Source organism: Notolabrus celidotus, chromosome 6 (genome assembly GCF_009762535.1).
Source record: "Notolabrus celidotus isolate fNotCel1 chromosome 6, fNotCel1.pri, whole genome shotgun sequence".
NCBI lineage: Eukaryota > Metazoa > Chordata > Actinopteri > Labriformes > Labridae > Notolabrus > Notolabrus celidotus.
Genome location: NC_048277.1, coordinates 26,100,346 through 26,121,963, shown reverse-complemented (window position 1 = coordinate 26,121,963; position 21,618 = coordinate 26,100,346). Strand labels below are relative to the sequence as shown.

The 21,618-nt window shown below is 38.2% G+C and overlaps 1 protein-coding gene across 1 annotated transcript; it reads right to left on the bottom strand.

Annotated features, from left to right (window-relative positions):
- Window positions 1-146: 146 nt before the first annotated feature.
- LOC117813848 (solute carrier organic anion transporter family member 1C1-like) lies at window positions 147-20,887 on the bottom strand. Its single transcript, XM_034684886.1, has 15 exons — window positions 20,405-20,887; window positions 16,300-16,469; window positions 11,687-11,828; window positions 10,383-10,515; window positions 10,044-10,165; window positions 9,646-9,792; window positions 8,662-8,760; window positions 7,984-8,232; window positions 5,496-5,660; window positions 4,780-4,975; window positions 4,423-4,588; window positions 1,981-2,165; window positions 1,593-1,657; window positions 1,133-1,250; window positions 147-705 (listed from the first exon to the last, which is right to left on the bottom strand). Exons 2-15 carry the CDS (start codon window positions 16,390-16,392, stop codon window positions 480-482), a joined length of 2,106 nt encoding a protein of 701 aa, XP_034540777.1. The 5' UTR covers window positions 16,393-16,469; window positions 20,405-20,887; the 3' UTR covers window positions 147-479.
- Between the last annotated feature and the right edge of the window lie 731 nt (window positions 20,888-21,618).

Genomic DNA, 21,618 nt, shown 5'->3' with positions numbered 1-21,618 from the left:
TCATTTTCATCAGCTTTTGCCCATGTTTCCTTTGAGGAAACTCTTACCTACCTCTGTGTAACAATATTAACAACTCCTCCTCTATAGGTGAGCATGGAAACTGCATACAGATGTGTTAATGTATACATTAGCCAAGGCGTTAACATCCGACTGACATTATGGTGTTTTACCATCTTCTTCTGGCACTTCAACATACATCAAAACCTGTAAATTCATTTGATCAAATTTATTCATAAAAATGATGACAACATTATAAAATACAGCACAGTTACATTTTTTTTTGCATTTCTACAAAAGGTTGTAATTCATGAAAAACACGGAAACATAAATGTATACATTGCAGAAATAAAAAATTGTATGTCTACACAAATCCTGTACAAATATTTACTTGATGTGCTACGAAAGTGTCCACAGTGATTCTCTGTACATGCTATGTGCTCTATGGAGCCCGGTCAAACGAGACAAGGTTGTGCTAAGGCTTATAAGCGTGTCTCCCTGTCGGGATTGCGATCTGAGGCAGGTATGAACTGCTCACAGTTTGTGTAGCTGTTGTCCTCTTTCTGTAGTGTCTCTAACTCTGCACTCCCATTAGTCAGAGCATTTCTCTCCTCTCTCTTAATATGCCTTTTTAGTAGAGCAAAGCCGGGGATACAGAGGAAGAAGGACACTGTTCTCAAGCCCAACGTCAGGCCCAGGTACACGATCCTAAAAAAGAGGAAATAAGTAGTGGTTTTCTTCAATGGATTTCACTGAAATTCTTACAAAACATACAGTATAGGTTATAGAAGAAATAAAAAAACATTTTTTTGTGTGCCTTTTACTTATAAAGTGAGATTAACACCACTTTTTTTCTTTTGTTACTCTAAACGAATACATCTCTGAATCAAGATAAAGAGGACATGGCTCTGATGCTTGTTGCAGCCTTGTGCCAAACTTGTATTATTGAACTTGTTACCATTAGTAAAGGGTCAACAATAAAACAACAGCTATATGTACTGATAATTTGGCAGCAAAGAAAACCAATAACATTGGATGTTTATAAACACAGCATTTAAGTTTCAGAGTCAACTCTAAGGTCTAGTACCTTCTGAATAACGCAGTTTTATAATTAAGCCCCAATGGATCAAATTACCTGTATGATGAGGTGTTATATATTCTGCAAGCACCTCTTCCTGCACACATCTTGTATCCCCACTTGAGGCATGTTGTGTCAATTATGGCTCCAAAGTATATGGGGGCGGGGATTCCAGCTGTTGTGCAATCCATACAAGTTGTTAATGTAAACAAAAACACCAAAAGAAGAGATGCAACAAGATGAGATATCAAAGATTTGAACACTGAAAAATAGGAACATGATCATGAGTCATACTTGTTATTTTGCTACTCAGTCAAAAATAGGAAAACTGTTAAGTTTCAATCCCTTCCATTTTTAGAAATAAGTAACAATAAGCTTCAAGTAATGATTTGTTGCCATTTGTACTTCTTTTCCAGTATTTTGTCTCACAGCATACAGTCTTCTGAATGTGAGCTTTAAGGTCTTGACATTTACTCTAGCAAGGTCATAAGTAGAAACTACTGAGGACAGTTCTCACCGAGGGTGCGAGTGGCCAGCGTGTGGATTCCAAGAGCGAGAGATTTCAACTCTGGCTTAATACATCTATAAAAAACAAGACAGAGAAGTTCAAGGAGACTCAACATTTAAGCCATACATTAACACTACACTGATCAGATGCTTGAATGTATGAGAGCTGAACAATTCTTTAGAGGAAACTTCACATTTCTGTTACAGTTATTTTGTGAAACAACTAATCTGATGACACTGTCTAGTGTGAGTACTAAACAAATTACAGAACAGCAGGATTTACTATTTGTCCAAGAATGACCAGATGATATATTGCTTCAACAAAAGGCTGCACATGAAATGAGTCAACTGACTCCAATATTTTTCAAAGGGTCCACACAGGAGGTTTTTCGACACACCTGACAAGCAGCACAAAGCCAGGTGTTCCCCCCAGAGAGATGATGAAGGAGCTGACCACGGACAGAGCCAGGAAGTATGGAAAGATTTTGTCACAGCTGTCTCTGCGTGGACACTGGCCCAGAGTGGCTGTCAGGTTGCTCGGTTGGGTATGAGCCAGCGCTACACAAGTGCAATTATCAAACACCTGAGAAAGAAAGAAAAAAGATTTATCAATGATAGATGAGATTCACATGGGAAAATGTACCCTGCAATTATAAACTCAGTGCCATGTGCTACACTGTAGATATCAGTAACAGTGGACAGCAGAAAAAAGCCTGTTGCATGGTATGCCTGCTGCTAAAGACATGCTTGACTCCACCTGCTACAACTTTTAATAACATCACTCATACTTGGATGTTTTTCTTAATTGTTATTACTAATATTTGACAGATTTCTTATAGTTATAGTTGGGGTTATATTATAATTTTTACCATTGTGTTTGCTCATATAAACATATTTTTACATGTTTTATTTTTTTCTGCTTTTACTTTCATAATTGACATTCTATCATATTTGTTTTGGTTGCTATCCCTATTGATGGGCTTTACCTATGATTATCAGTAGTATGCTATTCCATTATGGTGGTTATAGCTTGTAATAGACATATTTCTATCATTAAAATTATTATTAAAGAGGCAAAACAGGCACAGTGAGAGGAGGGGTTTATATTCATCCCTAACCATAGAGGCAGAGGCTTCATGATGTGATGCAACAGCTTCTACTACTCGTCTCATCACTATCACCTCTCTCTCTTATTCTCCTCTATTGCTCTTTCAAGACCCAACTCAGCCGAGGCATGTTGGCTGTCTAACATGAGTCTGGTTCTGCCTGAGGTTTCTACCTGTTAAAAGGAAGTTTTTCCTCGCCACTTTAACTAGCTAAATACTGCAATGTGCAGTGCTCATGATGGATTAAGGTGGGGTAAGACTGAGTCTTACCTTGTCTTGAAATCGTGTCTCTGTTCATAATTTGACATAGAGTGGTCTAGACCTCCTATGTTTGTAAAAGCGTCTTGAGATAACGTTTGTTGTGATTTGGTACTATACAAATAAAGATTGATTGATTGATTGATTGATTGATTGATTGATTGATTGATTGATTGATTGATTGATTGAGTATGTGGAACAACACTGCTTTGTTCTATGGCTGTATTAATGTAACATCACAGTTTCAAATGTTTCGATACATCTGTCATTTTAGCTGAGGGTCTAAGCTGCCCACTGAGAATATTGTCATGTCATAACTACTAAAAGGATGGCGCTGTTGAGCTTATTTGAGGCTACAACTCTCAACATAACCTGTTCCTAATCAGGTTAGCTTTGCTAAGTAAGTTAGCATGCTCATCTAGCTATCTAGAATCAAAACATTCCATTTTTTTTCCTTCATCTTCCCTTGCAGGACTCCCCTAAGTTCTTTGTTTGGAAGTCTTTTTGTGTTTTCACAGCATTCAGGTTGAAAGCTGCTGCTCAGTGCTTTCACTGCTTGGTGCTAGGTGCTTTCTGCCACTTTGTTGATGTGACAGCAGTGACTTTGCTTACATTGATGTAATGTGCATGCTCTATTCACACTACTTATCATTTTTGTAGATTCTGTAAATTTCTTTATAGTTTTAATTTCTAATATTACACCATTTTTTCCAAATAATTTTAACAGTAAGACTGTATAATCTGTTGTCGTTTCTGTTGCTATGTGTAAATACCAAGCAGCAACCTCCGGTCTCAAACTATGAAGCTTGGCTCTACGTAGCTAATCTCTCTATCGGCACACACTGTACGGGGGGTGAATCTTTATTCTAACGCGATGGTTCAGAAGATATTTAGATTACGAGTTTTTGCCCAAATAAGGACATGACTGACTTGACTCCCGGACGGGAACACATAGCTGTTGGTTAGGAGGCTCAAACTCCGCCTCTTTCTGTCACACTTCGACTGGTTGAGTTCCGCATTTCCAATATGGCTGCCTTCGTTGATCAGCTTCAAAACAGTGCTCAGGAACAGATGGGTGACGTCACGGATACTACGTCCATATTTTATACAGTCAGTGGTTAGTACGTAAGTAAGACTGTCTCCATCTGCCTCTCTTTTATGTCTCTCCCTCTATTCTACGTTCTGCTCCACGTGTCTACCTGTTAAAGTTTTTTCCTAAACATTTTTACCAACTACTTGCTCACGTTTGATAAATGTTGGTTCTCTATTTTTAGTATAACACAGACAACACTACACCTGCTCCATATGTTCAGCAACATGAGAAAACTTGTAATGACTTGGCACTGTATGAATACATTAATGTTGATCAGTCAATTAAATGAAGGACTGGATAAAACAGAGCATTTAGGCCATGCTGATAGTATGGTGTCATTTATTAAAATGCGTGTGTCATGAAGCTCTGTGTCTGTGTCTGACCGTATTTCTGCCAGATCCAGTAGACGAGTTGCATCCAGCCCAGCACGGTGACACATAGGTGATCCCGTTCTCGCCACATACTGGATCCCAATCCCTCTTTGAGCACAAGCAACCTGAGTTACAGCCAGAGAAGAGAAACTGATCCTGATAAGACAGGCTCTCCCCTCTGCATGTGACAACATGAAGAAAAAGATGCATATTTTATCGACAGCTCACATAAAAAATGCATCAAATAGATAGACACTGCCATTACTGTGCATGGAATATGAAAATAAAAGGCAAGCAAAGGCAGAATTCCCAAAAACCTATTACCTATGCAACTTAGACTCAGGAAAAATGTGTCAAGACTTCACATACCCTGTGTATGAAACCGTGATGCCTGCCACCTTGGCGTTCTCGCAGCCCAGGGCTAAGAAGAAGAGTGACAGGAAGTAACCCAGCAGGGAGGTCCCAATGGAGAATTTGGCTGCTCCCATGATACCCAGCTTATATTTCTTCATGATCACTCCTCCAGAAAACATCCCAAGAGCCACCGCTGGGATGTTGATCATGCCTATCCAAAATACAGAGTACAATAGAGTCTTAAAGGGATAGTGGATCAGGAAACAATGTGGACGGGTAACATCACAAAGCAAAGGCAGCAGTCTGATTCATATCAAAGTGCAATGACTCAAATCTGATAGTTGAGTGAATACAGATTTATTTTTCTCTAACATCCCCCCACTGTCTCTATTTTCATCAGAATGACCTGATGATTTTTCACACTGATCGGTTTCTATATGTTCATGTTTGTCTTTTCAGACAGATGTCAGAAAACCTGGTTGTCACTTTAAAGCTGTAGCATTTACTTGAGTGCAACGTGCGACTAGGATCATAAAAAATTCATCAAAAGCTCTCTCATGAAACAGTTATGATGACCGTCCAGCTCTCATCACTTTGCATCGTTGAATGTGTTCCTCAGTGAGGAGACACAGGTTTTCAAACATGCTTGTAGCTCATTTACATATAAAATGACCAGACAGAGACCATCAGAACAAGCTAAACATCATAAATTATCAAAGCAGTCTGCTCACCCATGAGGAAATTGGCTTTGGATGCTGATTGGCCGTAGTGCTGCTCGATGAATTTGGGTTTATAGGTTACCATCCCGATGAGAGAGTTGAACTGAATGATGGTAATACATAAGTAGATGATGTACACAGGGTTTCCAAGGAGACTCTTCAATGTAGGCATGAATTCTGTGGGAGGACGTTAATGAATATCACTTTAAATGTAGGATATGCCTCTTTTGATACATCCAAACATTTCTTTTTTATCTTTCCACAATGCACACAGTATTTTAGCAAGCATGACAAGCATAGGAATTCTAAAACTTGACCCTCAACCATGTTTGATATGACAGCAAATGATGCACCTATGTATCAGAAAAACTTTGGAATCAATGATGCTCGTCCACTGCCATTGGCCAATCAACGGATAAGATATCAACCACTGACGTCAGTTGCACAATCCCAAAATCCACTCTAAATTACAAACTCTGAACCATCACAGACTGGATTGGTATCCGGCATGCAGTATGAGTGTATGAGTTCATTAGTGCCTGAGATGGTATCTGACATCACGCGTTGCTTGGAAGATGCATTATCAAATAAAAACAAACAAAAAGCTGATCTTCAGCGTGACTATACATGTGTGACAGAACATTTTTCTGTATTTGGGCAAACTTACAAAAGTCAGAAGGACATTAATGATAATGAATGTCAATATTTAACTGTTGAAGATTAAAACTTCACAATCATGGAATGAATAGCAACACAAGTGGTTAACCTACATGTGGTAACTCAGAAATGAACTTACTTTATGCCTGTGTTATGTACATTTATTTTTCAGACTGCATCAATACACAAACAATTGCTAACAGTTGGTAAAGGGTTGGACAATCACATCCTTTACACCAGTGGTTCCCAAAGTGTGGGTCGAGACCCCCTGGGGGGTCACGAGAGACTAATTTAGGGTCGCAAAACGTCTTCCAGAGTTGCCTATGTTATCCATTATTCTAAAAAATATTGACAAAAAATAGTTACATTTGAAATAAAATCTTGCAAAATTAAAATGTTTTGTTAGTTTTCTGTCTTTCTTTGTTGTCTGATGACCCCTAAGGTTACGATAAGTTAACGATGAATTAATAGAAGCATCAGTAGCAGCAAGTTAACTCACAGCACCGCAGGGTATACAGCCAGGTGTGCATGTATGTTCTTAATTTTCTGCAAACCAGCTAAATGAAGTATGAAACAACATTTATCACTTCAAGGGGGGGTCACGAGTCTTTGGTCACTATATTTTTGGGGTCGCGGGCTAAAAAGTTTGGGAACCAATGCTTTACACCGCCAAGTTGACCATGAACTCTGAGTGAGTCCCACAGTTCAGTCTTAGAAACGCAGACTAATGGTAGTATTTGCTGTAGTAGAGTCCACATCAGAGAGCTCACACATTTGATGATTCAACAGTGGGACAATGAGTCCATTGGTCTGTGAGTCTGTGGCTGTGAAATCTGGGATTGGGAAAGTAATTGATGTTTATCTGTTGTGCTCCATCAGATTTTCACTGTTCACGTGTTTTTTTGACTATTTCTGGTAGGAATTAAACTACAAGAAAAATACAATATCTGCATTAAATATCACTTAATTTTTATCTATGTATTTAGGCATTAGCCCAGAATTAATTTGTGTTGCATAACTAGTCACAACCTTTGTATAATTCATAAAAAAGTTGACAAAATGTTCAGGGATCTGTGGATTAATCTGAATTAACATGAGTGAGATTGAAAATGAGTGTGGGACAAAAAAGGGTGTATTTACTTCATTATCCAACTGAACAAACTCTGTTCTATTTTTTCATTCATTTTTTAAAGTTTTTTCCTCTAGATAGCTACATATAAATTCAGATGTGTCCCTAAATATACACCAGTCCTAAACAATCTCTAAAGGTTACCATGAAATGTCTGCACAGTTCCTCCTCATATATAGTTCTTTGACATCAGGTTGTGAGACAAATGTCATGCCAAACGTCTGACCAATATGCCGGCTTCAAGACGCTGGTTTTAACCTTTTTGTGAGCTGGGTCCCTCACATGCTTGCCCTAGGGCTTACTCTGAAAAAACAAATCATATGTTTTATGATCTCTTGTAACCTTCTCAGAGATTTAGCTAAGTCCAGCTCAGGACTGTTCTTCAGCCTGAACCAGAAACTCGATCTGGTTGGAGAGAATTCAACAGCTTTGTTGTGAACTTTTGTTTCAACTGCACAATGAGTAAAACTCATTAAAGCTGAAAAAAGGAACTGTTCATCTGCGGTAGAAATAAAGTTCTTTAATAAAATCGGCCTGCTTCTGGCTCTTAATGTAAGAACAATTTGAAGCAGTAAAGGTCTCTCCGGAAAGTATTTGCAAAAGAGACTCAGGTGACGGAGGTAGAATGGAAAAGCAGAACCTCCCTCATGAATCAATCGACCACATACAGATGACTTCCCTTCAATAACTGTGTGCATGTAGGAGCATTCATACCTTTGGCCATTTGATGTAAATTAGCCGGCTCTTCAGGTCGGAATTTGTGCGCCATGGTCGGGGAGTCTTTGATGAACCTGGTTTGCTCAGGGGTGCAGTTGGTATCGTGTTTTTCTAACGGCATGGGTAGAGATTTAGGCAGGAACCAGAAAGGAACCGCAGACATGAGGGTGATAGCACCAGCAATTAGATAGCCCAGCCACCAAGCCCCCACCCAGCGGGCGTCACTAGGGGTAATGGTCACTGTCTCTGAAGGAAAAAAAAAAAGTATAGCATTAGCATATTACATGAATTGATTGCATTTTCTCAATGTACTTTCTATAAATAAAATATGCAGCAGTTCAGTTTCAAGCTAAATTACATGAGCTTTAAAAGTAGAGCTGTTGATTTTATCTAACTTATCGTCAAAGTATGTCTTCTGACTGGTATTGTTACACCAAAGGTTTGCTTTGCAGTCAGCTTTTCATTACAGATTTACACACATTCATTTATTGTCTCATTTTCTCCAAAGCAGATGTGTTGTGTCTTTTGCAGATTTTTCATGTTCAACAACCCATCATTAAACACATCTGTCCACAGACGAGTGTCTGTGTTATTCTGTCATAAGAAAATCTGCAACAACAACAACACACCACTGTTATCAATCATAGTCTGTGATTCAGGAGACGGCTCACCCACCCATATCCACATAGCCAATGTCAACGTAGATCTTTGCACACAGGGACCCAAGCAGGTACCCAAAGACAGGACCAATGATGGATATGGTTTGAACACAGCCTGGAAATGTAAACAAAGAATGTAATTATAACACCCATTTAATGTTTAACACTACCAAATGATTTTATATAATAAAAATAATAATAATAACAATAATAATACATTTTATTTATAAAGCGCTTTTCTAAAAAGTCAAAGACGCTGCACAGAGGATAAAACACCATATAAAACAACAGATGAATAAAAACATGAATAAAATACATTTAAAAGCAATCACATGTTAAAAGCAGTTCTAAATAGGTGGGTTTTGGTGAGTGATTTGAAGGTGGACAGGTTGGGGCAGTTTCTAATGTTTAGTGGTAAGGCGTTCCAGAGGGTGGGGGCGGCGACAGAGTCAGGTGTCAGGTGGTAGGGAGAAGAGGTGGGCGTTGGAGGATCAGAGGTTACGGGTGGGGGTGTGGTGGTGGAGCAGGTCGGTGAGGTAAGAGGGGGCCTGGTCATGGAGGGCTTTGTGGGTGAGAAGGAGGATTTTAAAATGCATTCGCTGTTTGATAGGGAGCCAGTGGATACAGTTATAATACAGTTAAGTAAATGTAACTAAGTTTTTTTCTTATGTTACCTCAAACTCTGAAAGAAAGTGAGAGAAAATGAACTTGAAATGTAACACGTGTGAAGCTAATATTAGCTCAAATAGAATATAGCACACCATGAGAACTTTGTTTAATATAAAGTGCAAATGCATTATGATTATAGATACATTCATAGAAGCAGTTTTGATATGTTTAAAAATAAAAGTCACATTTTATAGCCACATAATAAGAACTGTAGAGTTTTTATATTCACAGTACACTCTATAAAGATATAATGCACTGTCTAATTAGAACATATTGAAAATGAGGTTGAGTTGTGTATATCACAAACACAGACAGCAATAGGGTGCATTACCAATATACAGGGCAGCATTCTCAGGTTGTGCGTAATCATCAATATAGGAGATTCCCAAAGGCTGCACTGGAGTCTCCCCGATCCCACGCAGGACGTTTCCAAGAAACACATAGATCCACATGGAGACACTGGACTCTCGCTCACAGCCTACAATCCCAAATAAAACAGGAAAAATGAGAAGACAGCATCACGGGTTTCCCCACAAATCACAACACATTGGCTGCTGTCAGATGTCAAAGAGAAAACTTATAGTAATAGAACTTAATTTTCTAAATTTTGCAATGTTCTTTCATATCTTGGAAAAAACTATTTGATTTAACCTTTCAACTACAAAAGCAAAAGCATGGAAAAAGTACTTGATCATAAATAAAGTTCTACAGAATGTGGTCCACTCTTACCTCTGGAAGGTAGTATAGAGGGTCTGTCACCTGCCCTGGTGGACTCAGGTGAGCTTGCTGGACATGGAGAGAGGTTATTGGTTGAATTCACTGAAGATCTAACTGATGTTTCGATCTTATAGCTGCGTACAAAATACCAATGTGACTGTTAAACAAGGGAAGGAGAAAGCATCAAGTATTGTTAGATACTCACTATATGAAGCACAAATTTATACACCGGAGACTACAGTTTCAAAGTGTAAGAGAAAAAGAGTCTTTACATTGTCTTTAGGTGGCTTGAACACTGAAATAAAAAAAACAGGTTAACTTCAATGCATGCAGACTTTACACTGCTCATACCGTCCAATAATGAAGTGCGGCATGGCGATTAAGAAAGTCCCAAAAGACATGAGGACACATCCGACTGCTATGATTTTGGGTCGATGGAGTTTGGCACCAAAGTAGCTCACGAAGGCAATCACCAACAAATTCCCTAGAAGGCGTGAGGATGAGGAAAGGAAAAGGAAATGGGTCAAAGCCATCATTCATAAACCATCTGTTAAGAATCTATCAATCATTTTAAGTATACTTCACATTATGTTTCAGGCCATAAACTTGCTTACATTTATTCATGGACTGTATAAAATTGATGACATGACAACTCCCAAGGAATGATGCCAAAATAGTGTAGTTTAATACTGCTAGCCAAAACACAGACTTGATGTGCGCTGACATGTTGCACTGGTGGAGCCAAGGCATGTGTTGGTGTAAAGCGGACACTCCTGGCTATGTTTGTTACATTTTCTCTAACCTTCCTATCCCTTACTCTGCTCATCCAGTAAAGAACACTACCAGAGCCCACATTTGTCAATCAATTATCTTTTTGAAATCAAACAACTAATTAAACTAAACTTCTCCAAAAAATGAATACTCTCATATAATAACATGATGAGAACTAACTATCATGACAGAGAGCATGTTTGCATTTTAATTTTCTAGTTAGACTCTTGATTCTTCTGTCATAATGGAGGAGGCGTGTTTTAGGACCTACACTGCAGCCAGTCACCGGATGGAGCACTAAATGTTTTGGCATCACTTGAAACAGCTGTTGTTCTGTCCATGGTTTTATACAGTCTAGGACACTAAAACATAATGTTTATATGTATAATATTTGTCTACATGTCGGCATGTGAAATCTGGATCACTATGAAAATCGTTAAACAGTAGTGAGAGATGTTTCTCATGACTCCCTGACTTGTTTGTCATTTACACCACAGCCAGCCCTGCCAGACTACTCTGCAGGGTCTTTAACACAGTCGGGAAAATATTCCTATTTTTTTGTGAGACATATGCATTAATATTACATTCAATATCGAGTCTGCTGTGCTAAAGCACAAACCATCACAAAAAAAGCTTTTTTCCAAGAAGCCTACATGCTGTAGCTTCAAAGGTTTTCTCGCTCATTAAAAGTCAATTAGGTATGGGACCATTGTGACTATTCCAAGCTCAAAGGGGACACATGGATGCTATAGTGTCAAGCTGGCTGACATGCTGAGGACATTTTTCCGGCTTACTTGCATTAGCATCTAAATGCTTCAAAACGTGCATGAATAGCCAGAGCATCGAGAGAGAGAGACATGAAAAAAGGAATTGAAAAAACTCACCTATTTCAAAGCTCCCGTCTATGATGCCGATCAGATAGCTGGGAATCTCAAAGCGCCTTTCCAGTTGTGTTATTGTGCTCTTCATGTAGCTGCCGGATAAAGCTTTGGCGAAGTAGGCAAAGGACAAGGCAGCAAGAAACATCTGCAAGGAAACAGACAGAGAGGAAAGAACAGTGTGTCAGGAAAAGAGGCATTTGAGATTATTTTAACCGTTGACAACACTACTTCTTCATTCAGCAACAATACTAGAATAAGTGTGAGAACAGTTCAATCACAGTGTTACATAAGTGCTTTAATTTTCTAATTTCAAAGTCAACAATGGGGCAGTTGTTGTAGAAATTAAATTAGCAAAGAAGTGCACAATAAAGTTAAATTTTAAAGGCTGAATATAAATGCAAACATAAAGTAACTTAAAGAGAGCACATTTTCTCTGGTTTTTAGTATGAGTATAAGCATGATGTCAATTTGCAGTACAGATACACATATGCAACAGGAAAGCTCTGAATTTTGCCGTTAAAGCTTGTACCAGAGTGCACTGAGCTTGCTCTCTTCCTCTTTGCAAAGCCACCTGTGGACACTGACAGTCACTAACAAAGGAAGGATTAGAACCAAGGTAGGGTGGATAGAGAAGCCAATCCCACCAGGGCACAGACACATCTCACTGCTCGAGGAGCTAACAGACCTACCGACACGCTACATAATTAGAAACAGATGAAAGGTAACCACAGCTCGCACTCTCAGAGATGAAAATAGCTTGAGCACGGATGAGACACATGCCACTAACATAAAAACAGGGTCGATTAGATTTCTCTTTATAACCTTAAAGTTTCCACATATCAAAGAAAACAACAGGTGAGTTTTATGGTTAACTGCTTATAATCGTATTACTCATTCACCGGGTCAATTTTTTATTTTTTTAAAGTTATATTTTTTCGCATTTTGGCCTTTAATGGACAGGACAGCTGAAGAGAGACAGGAAATGTTGGGAGTAGAGAGTGGGGGACGACATGCAGTAAATGGTCGACCAGCCTGGCATCGAACCAGCGACCTCTTCGACGAGGACTACAGGCTCTATACGTGGGGCACTTAGACCGCTAGGCCACCAGCACCCCACCAGGTCAATTTAAAGTACATACATTTCAAAACTTGAAATGTACCCAACAAATAATGATCACGATTTAAGTTCGTTATTTTTTGTCCTGCGACATTCATAATCTGTTAAGCTGTTTTTTGAACACACAAATGACTTCGAAACACTGACTTTACTGTTATAATGCTGAGGTGCCATTAGTTATTAAGCTTCCTCGAGTGGGTGGTGGGGCTCCATAATAGTTGATTATAAGCTGCAGTAACAGATGGATAATTTGGGTTCATCCATGTAACGTGATTTATATTGGCTATAAGACACTTGAAAGAGCAGCATGTGTATTGTTAAAATACCCCAAACAACATGAATGACAGCCTGAACCATGAATTTCAGCCTGTACCAGACTCAGCCTGATATAACAGTTTAATAACCAAGGTGTTTTGAAAAACTTTATTTGTATAATACATTTCACCTTAAGTTGCAGCCCAATGTGTTTGACAAACTAAGAACAGGTAAACATATGATCAATCACAAAAGCGATATAAAAACAAGCAAACAACCTTATAGGGTGCGGTAACAAAGCAATACGATATACATAAATATACTGTATTTATTTTCAAAGTGCCTACCAACAACAAAATGTAACAATTAAAAACAAAACAAAGCATAAAAAAATTAACCAAACTAAACCAAACTAAACTAAATGAAACAAGAAGGTATACAACAGCAATATAATATTTTGATACCAAATTAAACCCAAATTTTATGATACAACTTTAATTTCTGTTTTGAAAGCCCAAGGGAGTTTCCTCTGGGGGGGCGTCTTCATTCAAGGGCCATACAAACTGCAAACAGCCTCAACAGATTCCCTTTAGGACACTAGAAGAAAGTAGGTGGAAGATCTGAGACTGGCTGGCAAAAAGTGACTCCAGACTTTGATGTTCCATATTTGGACCAAGGAGTAGGATTTCAGACTTTTGATGATTTCTACTTTCAGAAAAAAAAATTGTACTTACCCAAAGGTCAATATCAGTGAGACAGTAATTCAGATAGAATTAAAAGCAGTGTCGTTGTCTGGTGAGACAGAGATGTATAGTGGTGTATCATCAGCATAATAATATTTCACCCTATGATGACTACTTTTCTGATGTATGATATGCTACACAACGCAATGCAACGCAACTCTAAACGCAACGCTACTATACAATATGTACGATACAAATATGTGTCATGAATTATCATGAGCTTAAAAATATTACTACTTTTCTGATATGTGATGCAAACAATATGAAATGATACCGTACCATACAATTTGATACGATATGATAAGATACGATACGATTCTGAACAAGATCTTCACAAAACGACATTTACACTCAGAGTCAAGGATGTAGATGGATCAGAAAACACTTTCCAAACTTGCCTAAGAACAGACTGCTCACATATTGACTGGAGGGAGAGGTCTTCAGTCCTCCATAACCTCCCAATGAGAGAAAAATATTTAGAAAAAAGAAAAGGACAGAGAACCATTCCTTGAGGAATACCGATTTCAAGGTCATATGACACTGAAATGGAGCCACGTAAACCAAAAAGAGCTTTCTGTCCCATGGAAATTTTCGAGACTTGAGATTGATGTAGTGGTGTAACCACAGAGGTTTTAACTTGTCAAATGCTCAAACTTCAGATTAAAATAAATGTAACCTCATTTGTCTTTGCCCTCGTGTCAGATTTGAGCTGCGTAAGAAGCTTAAAGTCCTAAAGAATCCAACACCAAGTAATAAGAGCTTTATGCCATACAAAGTGTATTTCTCAGCATTTATTTGACCAAATAAACAATCACCCATTCCCACACTTTTTCGCAGCAGCAGTCTCTACAACACAAGATTTTCAAAGTGATGGAAGGAAAGAATGGAGCTTGAATCTGTGAGGAGCTGAGAGGGACCAGAGGAGCTATGGCAACCACCTGGGTGGTCTGCAGCTGATAAATAATTCTCTCAATACAAGTGCAGGCTTTTCTAATGTCAAGTGCATAATTGCCCTCCATACCACACAGTGTACACTGAGTGGATGTAATGCTCCTGCAGGAATGCTGAGGCACGATGCCTCTCATGTGACTGCATTGACAATGTTGACATGAGTTTCAGGGAACCTCAAACCTCCTACCAGCATCACCACTTTAGTGTTTAGCTTAATGCCTTCACTTAAAGGAACCTTAAACACTTTTTCAAATGTTGAATGGTGCAGTGTGTGGGTAACCGATATCCTCTTAGAATCATAATTTTTATTTCAGTCTAATATCAAACAGTGTTTAAAATACTCTGGTATCTTTCTGTTATAAGATCAGTTTCCACTTAGTTTGTACTGATTACGATGCCGTCACGTAATCCACAAAGCTTTTGTTAAAGAGGCCAGTTTACAAAAGTGGCATTTTTAGATTCAGTTGTGTCGTAACGGAGTGCACAATCAAAAAAATTTGTGCAATTAGAGCAAATACACATAAGAACCAAATATTTCCCAAATTTGGATAATAAGTGATTTTGATGCTTTCACAGAGTAATCACCATCTTGTGAATTATTCTGATTTGATAGTTATTCATTACACATTACATAACAATATTTGAAGGTGTGATTAAAAGAATAATCAGTAATCACAACAATCCTACGGTCGGCTCAATAAATATGCAAAAAACTGTCAAGATTGCAACGCGTGTGCTAAAAGCAGACAAAAGGCCTTTCACTAGATAAAGTGAACGTTGCATCAAAAGCGCACCACTGAGAAGGTCATTGCAGGATTACCACAACAGAATACTCACATGGGCAGAAAGGCAGAAAAACTGGGATAATTGTTTCTCGCGGTATTTGCAAGCATTTAACTAAGCAGCTTTTTGCAACGTTCCTTTACTGTTCTGCATAATCCAATAAAGAGGTTCAAACTCTCCATTCTGACCTTTTTCCACTGAAGCACAAACTTTGTTTAAGAAATTTTTCACAACTTAATACCCGGTCCAAAGGGCAGAGAGTGAGCTGCGGCACTCAGCACCTCGCATGGTCACTAAGAAGGCCTATGAGAAACCTACAGCACGCTGAACAACTGTAAGCGTTCAAAAACTCATGGATTCATAACAACACATACAGAATTCAGTTCATATACATATTTTTAACTAATCCTGCCTAAAAAAAAAGAAAAGCTTTTGAACTGACCAAACAAAAAAAGAAAAGTACAGCAGAGATGCTTTAAGGTACTGTAGCTTTTAGATACTCTTAGATACTCTTCAAAGCTCAAGAGAAGAAGTGGAAAGGGTAAGTAAGGTTTAATATGGATTTCATTTCTCTGAATATTAATAATTATACCGTCTTTACTTGAAAGATGTAAATCTGATAAATTATAGCCATACTTTTCATGATACCATCAGAAAAAACACTTACATTAAGGCCAAATTCAAAGCATGCATTTCAGTTGCCTAAAGGTGTTATAAGATTAAAATGATACAGATTTCTAAAAGAGGGTTTTTTAAGAGTCACCTACCTTTAGATTGGGGTGGCAGGAGTTTTTCACAGCGGAGGAGGTGGGGTTGTTTTCTAGCGTCCAGCTGCCTGAGGCTGTGTTATCCATTTTCATCTAAACAGCTCTTCTTCCGTACCTCACGTCAGATATGTTTTCTCCTCTGATGATCTACTGCAGCTGATCATCCACACCTGTTGGATAGAATTGGACAGAAGTCCGGTTTTGGAATATGTTGTAACCACTTAGCTCAACAACATATATTGTATCACCAAAGAAGGACGTTACCACAGGGCAATGTGCGAGAAATTAAATGTTTTCTTTGATTTAAATGTGAACTACACGGAGAGTGTTATCCTTGGCATATCGTGGATACAAAAGATAGTATGAAAGGTCCAGGATGTGTCAGTCGTAGTTTAAAATACTGGAAGTGAGTACAAACTGCTGTATCAAGGTGCCCTCCATAAACTTGCGATGAAGGAAGTTAAGAGATGCACTAGCAACTTTTAAAAACCATAGAGAGGAGGAGAAAAAAAATTCCAGCTCTTATTCTGCCATTACTCAGGTATCAGGATGCATGTTGCAAGGTTGTTTTACAATCGTGAAATTACTGTTGTTTTGGGCCACACATCTTTTTGCATTGTATCGCACATCGTATTGAATATCAGACCTGTAACCTGTCATTTTGTATCGTATCGTATCGTATATCGTATTGTTTATCATATCGTAACATATCATATCGTATCATAACATATAGTATCATATTGCATTGTAACCTGTCATTTTGTATCGTATCGTATAATATTGCATCGTATTGTATCATAAAGTGTCATGTCATGTAATTGGTTATTTTGTTTATTATCTAAGCATTTTCTTAGCCCTTGTTAATTAAGGTGCTTTATGAATAAAGGTTTTAATTATTGTTATTTTGTCTTATGTTTTATCCTGTTGTATCCTGTTATATCCTGTTATATCCTATGGTTATGTATCATATTGTGTTGTGTCATACTGTAATGAATAGTATCACATGGTATAGTAAGTCGAATGTTATCGTATCCTATGTATTGCACAAATTGTATTGTATTGTATTGTATTGTATTGTATTGTGAGTCATCCAGCAATTTCTACCCCGTTATCGAATGAGCTTGTCTAGCAGGGAAGCTATTGAAACCATGCAATTAAATATATCTAGCAGCTGCTGGTAGGCCACTTTTTCTTCTTTTGCTTGAAGCTAAAGTTGGCCATTGGCTTACGACCGCCTCCAATCTTGTTGTCCACATCTTTTTGATCAATAGAAAAATGTCCTTGATAGCAATTCTTTGCAACACAGAATGAATGCTTAAGGAAACACTGACCTGTGCTAATGATTTAATTTAAGGAAAGAGAAGCTGATCGATACTGCCTGTGTAGACTGTTTTTTAGGGGCTGTATCTGCTGTGTCTTAGATGTTCTAGGCCTTAATGACACAGGAACCCCTGGTAGAGTGGTACTATAACTAAACTAATAAACTCCAGACAGTTTTAGCATAAATGCATGTGTTTATCATTCTTTAGCTGGAGTTACTGGCTTGTTATGCTTGGAACATGACATTTAAAAATCCTTGGATGAAGGCAGGGACATTGACAGCCTTGCAAATATCATGAAATACAAGGCAGGAAGAGGAGAAAAAATGCTTCATGTGTTCTTATACACTGGTGATAAGATTGCAAGGGATGTTTAAATCATGTGAAAAACACTTTAAGTAGATGCTCTCACATATAATTTCGTATTCCTGGCTGTAGGCACATCTAATTTAGCATATAGGTCAAGTGTGTCTACATTAACAGAACAGAGTACACTCAAGAACCTTTTGTGAAATACAGACAAGCCTCTGGATGAGTCAATGAGTGTAGCTCAGTAAATACTGTGAATGTGCAATTTCATAACTAAGAGGAAAGGGATTGCATTGTTATCATAGGGGTTTCAAAGTGACATGAAGAAAACAGCTGTAGAAAAAGAAAGAACACAAAGTGAAGATGTGTCACAGCTGAAGCAGTTCTTTGTAGATTAAAGCTAAATTGAATGTAGTCACACATAATTACCATACCAGAACTGTTCTACAGGAACAGGAAATTCTAGTTTATAAACACATGCAGCGTGTTTAACATACGATACAACCAGGATCATCTGGTATTATTATCAACAACCGTGAGAAGCTATGAGGCCATTGCTTGTTATTTTGGATCCAGACAATGAGATCTTCTGAGGAGAGGAGAGGAGAGGAGAGGAGAGGAGAGGAGAGGAGAGGAGTATTTTACTGTAATATCATTCTGCTAATTATCTTCTCAGTAGCAGAGACGACACTGGGATGTCTTTGAGAAGTGTCAAAGGCTAACGTCAAGAGGAGTCTTTGAAGTGAATGATAGGTGTGAAGAAATGTTCATAGGAAGACATGGTCGAGTAAGAATTCAATGATGACAGTAGTGCTGTGATTGGATGGTAAATTATAGGGCTCATGAGAAATTTGGAGTCAGACAGGTGTGTTTTAAATTTGCCTCTTGACTTGCTAGATATGTCCTTCATTCTGACTTTGCCAAAAGAGGGACAGCATAAATGTTACAAGATACACGACATAATCAAGTAAGCAAGAAGCAAAATGTACTGAATTTATTTTATCTTAGATACATTTGTACTGAGACATACTGTAGACAGAGAACTATAGGAGGAGTCTTAGTGTGGGTGTGACCTGCAGACCTGTTTCAGAAATATTAAAATAAAAATGCCTTGAATGTCGGGATGCCACAATGAAGCAGACATATAGAATTCCAGGGCTATGAAAAGAGCAGAGATGTGACACAGTTTTTTTTAAAGCCAGACTTGTTCAGTGACACGACAAGTCCCTATGGATTCCTCCTCTGGGCACAAACCACACACGCTGCTTTTGAACTGTGCAGCTGCGGAAGATGACATAAGGGCTTTCATGCTTATCTGACCCGAACAAACAGAATTTTGGCAACAAGAAAAGTCTGTAAACAACAGTACGCTCCATGTTTCTCCAAAATGCATGAAGGAGTTCTTTGTTTTGATTTAGCAATTAGGGATGCACAAAAAAATGATCATTTATGCAATCTTATCATCATACAGTGGTATGATTACACTTTTACTCTCATTTTCAATATCCTAAACATGCCAAGACCAATATGGTGTATTTGATTCCACTATATCAAGCTAAGTGTGTTTGCTCCAAAACTGGGACACACCCCCTTTTGTACAGACATACTGCATTGTCTCTAGATTCACTGTGGGTTTTAGACTAGACATCCCGTTCAATACAGAGGGAAGGAAGGGAGGGAGGGGGAAGTTATGTGAAGGTGAGTGAAGTTTTTCCCCCCCTCTTACATGAACATTGTGTTCAAACTCAGTTAAATGCACCAACCTGCACTGTACATAAACAATATTACTGAGTAGGTCTATTCTAACTACCTGGCTATGCAGCTTAAAAGGTTATGTGAATGTGATATATTACATATATTTAAAATGATATAACGATGCTATAATTAAAATGATTAGTTGTCCTTTAAATGCCGTGACCTGCTTTCTGATCACATTCCTGGCACTAATGCACAAGTTTTTTTTTTGCTGCTGTGTGGCCACTGCACTAAAAATCAGAGGTGCACAACCAAAAACATTTACTATAGAGCGGAAACTGTCAAAAGAAATAAAAAGTCTTGTTTCACACCTCACAAAGCCCGGGAATAAACTTGTTTGGAGTGCAAATACAAACATTCTTCAGACTTTTAATAAAAACGAGGAAACAATCACTTGATCTCGCTTCACACATCGATGATACAAAATGCACTCAGGTGAATTCGTGAATATGCAAGTGTAGTAAGTAGATAAGCTTTCTAAGTATTATCCAAATGTCCATCTGTTAGTGCGTACAGCTGTGCGCACTGCACCGCTCAAGTGTTCCCTGATGCGGAGTTAACAATTTTGGGTCTGTCATTTAGACCTGCAAACATTAAACATCACATGGCTTCAACTTCACTAAATCATAGCCTCAGAATCTCACTTAATATATAAGGAACAATATCAGTATGTTTTTTCAGTTTCAAAGAATTTACCCAAAAAAGAACATCATGGTACTTACCCAACCCGCAGCTTTAACCCCGTCCCCTCGCGACGTCTCCAACTTCCTATTTTCAAAATAAAAATTAAGGCAAGATGGGTCCAGCTGTTTCATTCGAGGCTTCAGTCGCACAAAGAGACCGTGGTCTGGTCGAGTCACCTCCTCTTACTGTACATAAGAACAGCATGTCTCACCGGGAGCGACAGGGTGGGTACTGAGCACTGTGTTCACTGAGCTGCACACGTGATGCGCCTTAAAGAGCTGCGAAAAGTACTCGCTATACCATGTCCCACCTTTCCCCTGTCTGAGCGGCTAGAAGCGGGGGCATGCTAGTGCTAAACGTCTGCCGTGTGTCTGTGAACCTACAACACGTAAATGTGCTTTAGAATTTAACAACTGACGACAAATCTAGCAGACCTGCCGCATGTTGTGGCTTTAATTTCCCAGAGGTAGACCTGCATCATGCTCAAACATGCATAGATAAATGATTCCGTCTGCCTCCCACAGACTGTGTGTTTGCTGCTTTCAAGTACGACTCAAATCATGGTAAATATGCAAACAGACATCATAACACTGCAATGAGGTCACATGTAAATATAAGAAAACAGAGTCCCGAAATAAGAAGGTGTGGATCACTTCAAGTATTGGTCTTTGTTCCAGTTTATGGAGTTCAAAGGAGTTTTTAAACTATCCTCTTACTTTTAAATTGGGTGGATATCCTAATTTTACTATATAATATATAATATTATACAATTATCTTGCTAAATTATATTATGTTATATTACATTACACATTTCTTCACTACAACTCACGGTCATATTACATACCCATATACTGATATCGACCCTCCACCTCCACATCACATCATAAAGAAAAAAAAATTCAAACAGTAAAATAAAATAAACAAAAATCTATGTCATGTAAAACTATTTTATTTAGATTTAGGGCTTTCCTATGTACATTAAAAAAGGTTTTAACATTAATTTTAATGAAAAACGAGTGAGTTATCCTCATTGAACCATGATCTGTAGAGAATTAAAGAACACCGATGAACTAAATCTTGATTTAAATGGTTAGTAATTGAATAAAAAATTAGGTTTTAAAAATGTGTATAGGGATTTTTTGGGGGTTCTGACACTTTTGGATAATTGAATATGCCCCGGGTCAAATTGACCCAGGAACATTATTGCTGTTCCAGAGAAATGAACATAACAGAAGGGTTAAGTACCATAAAT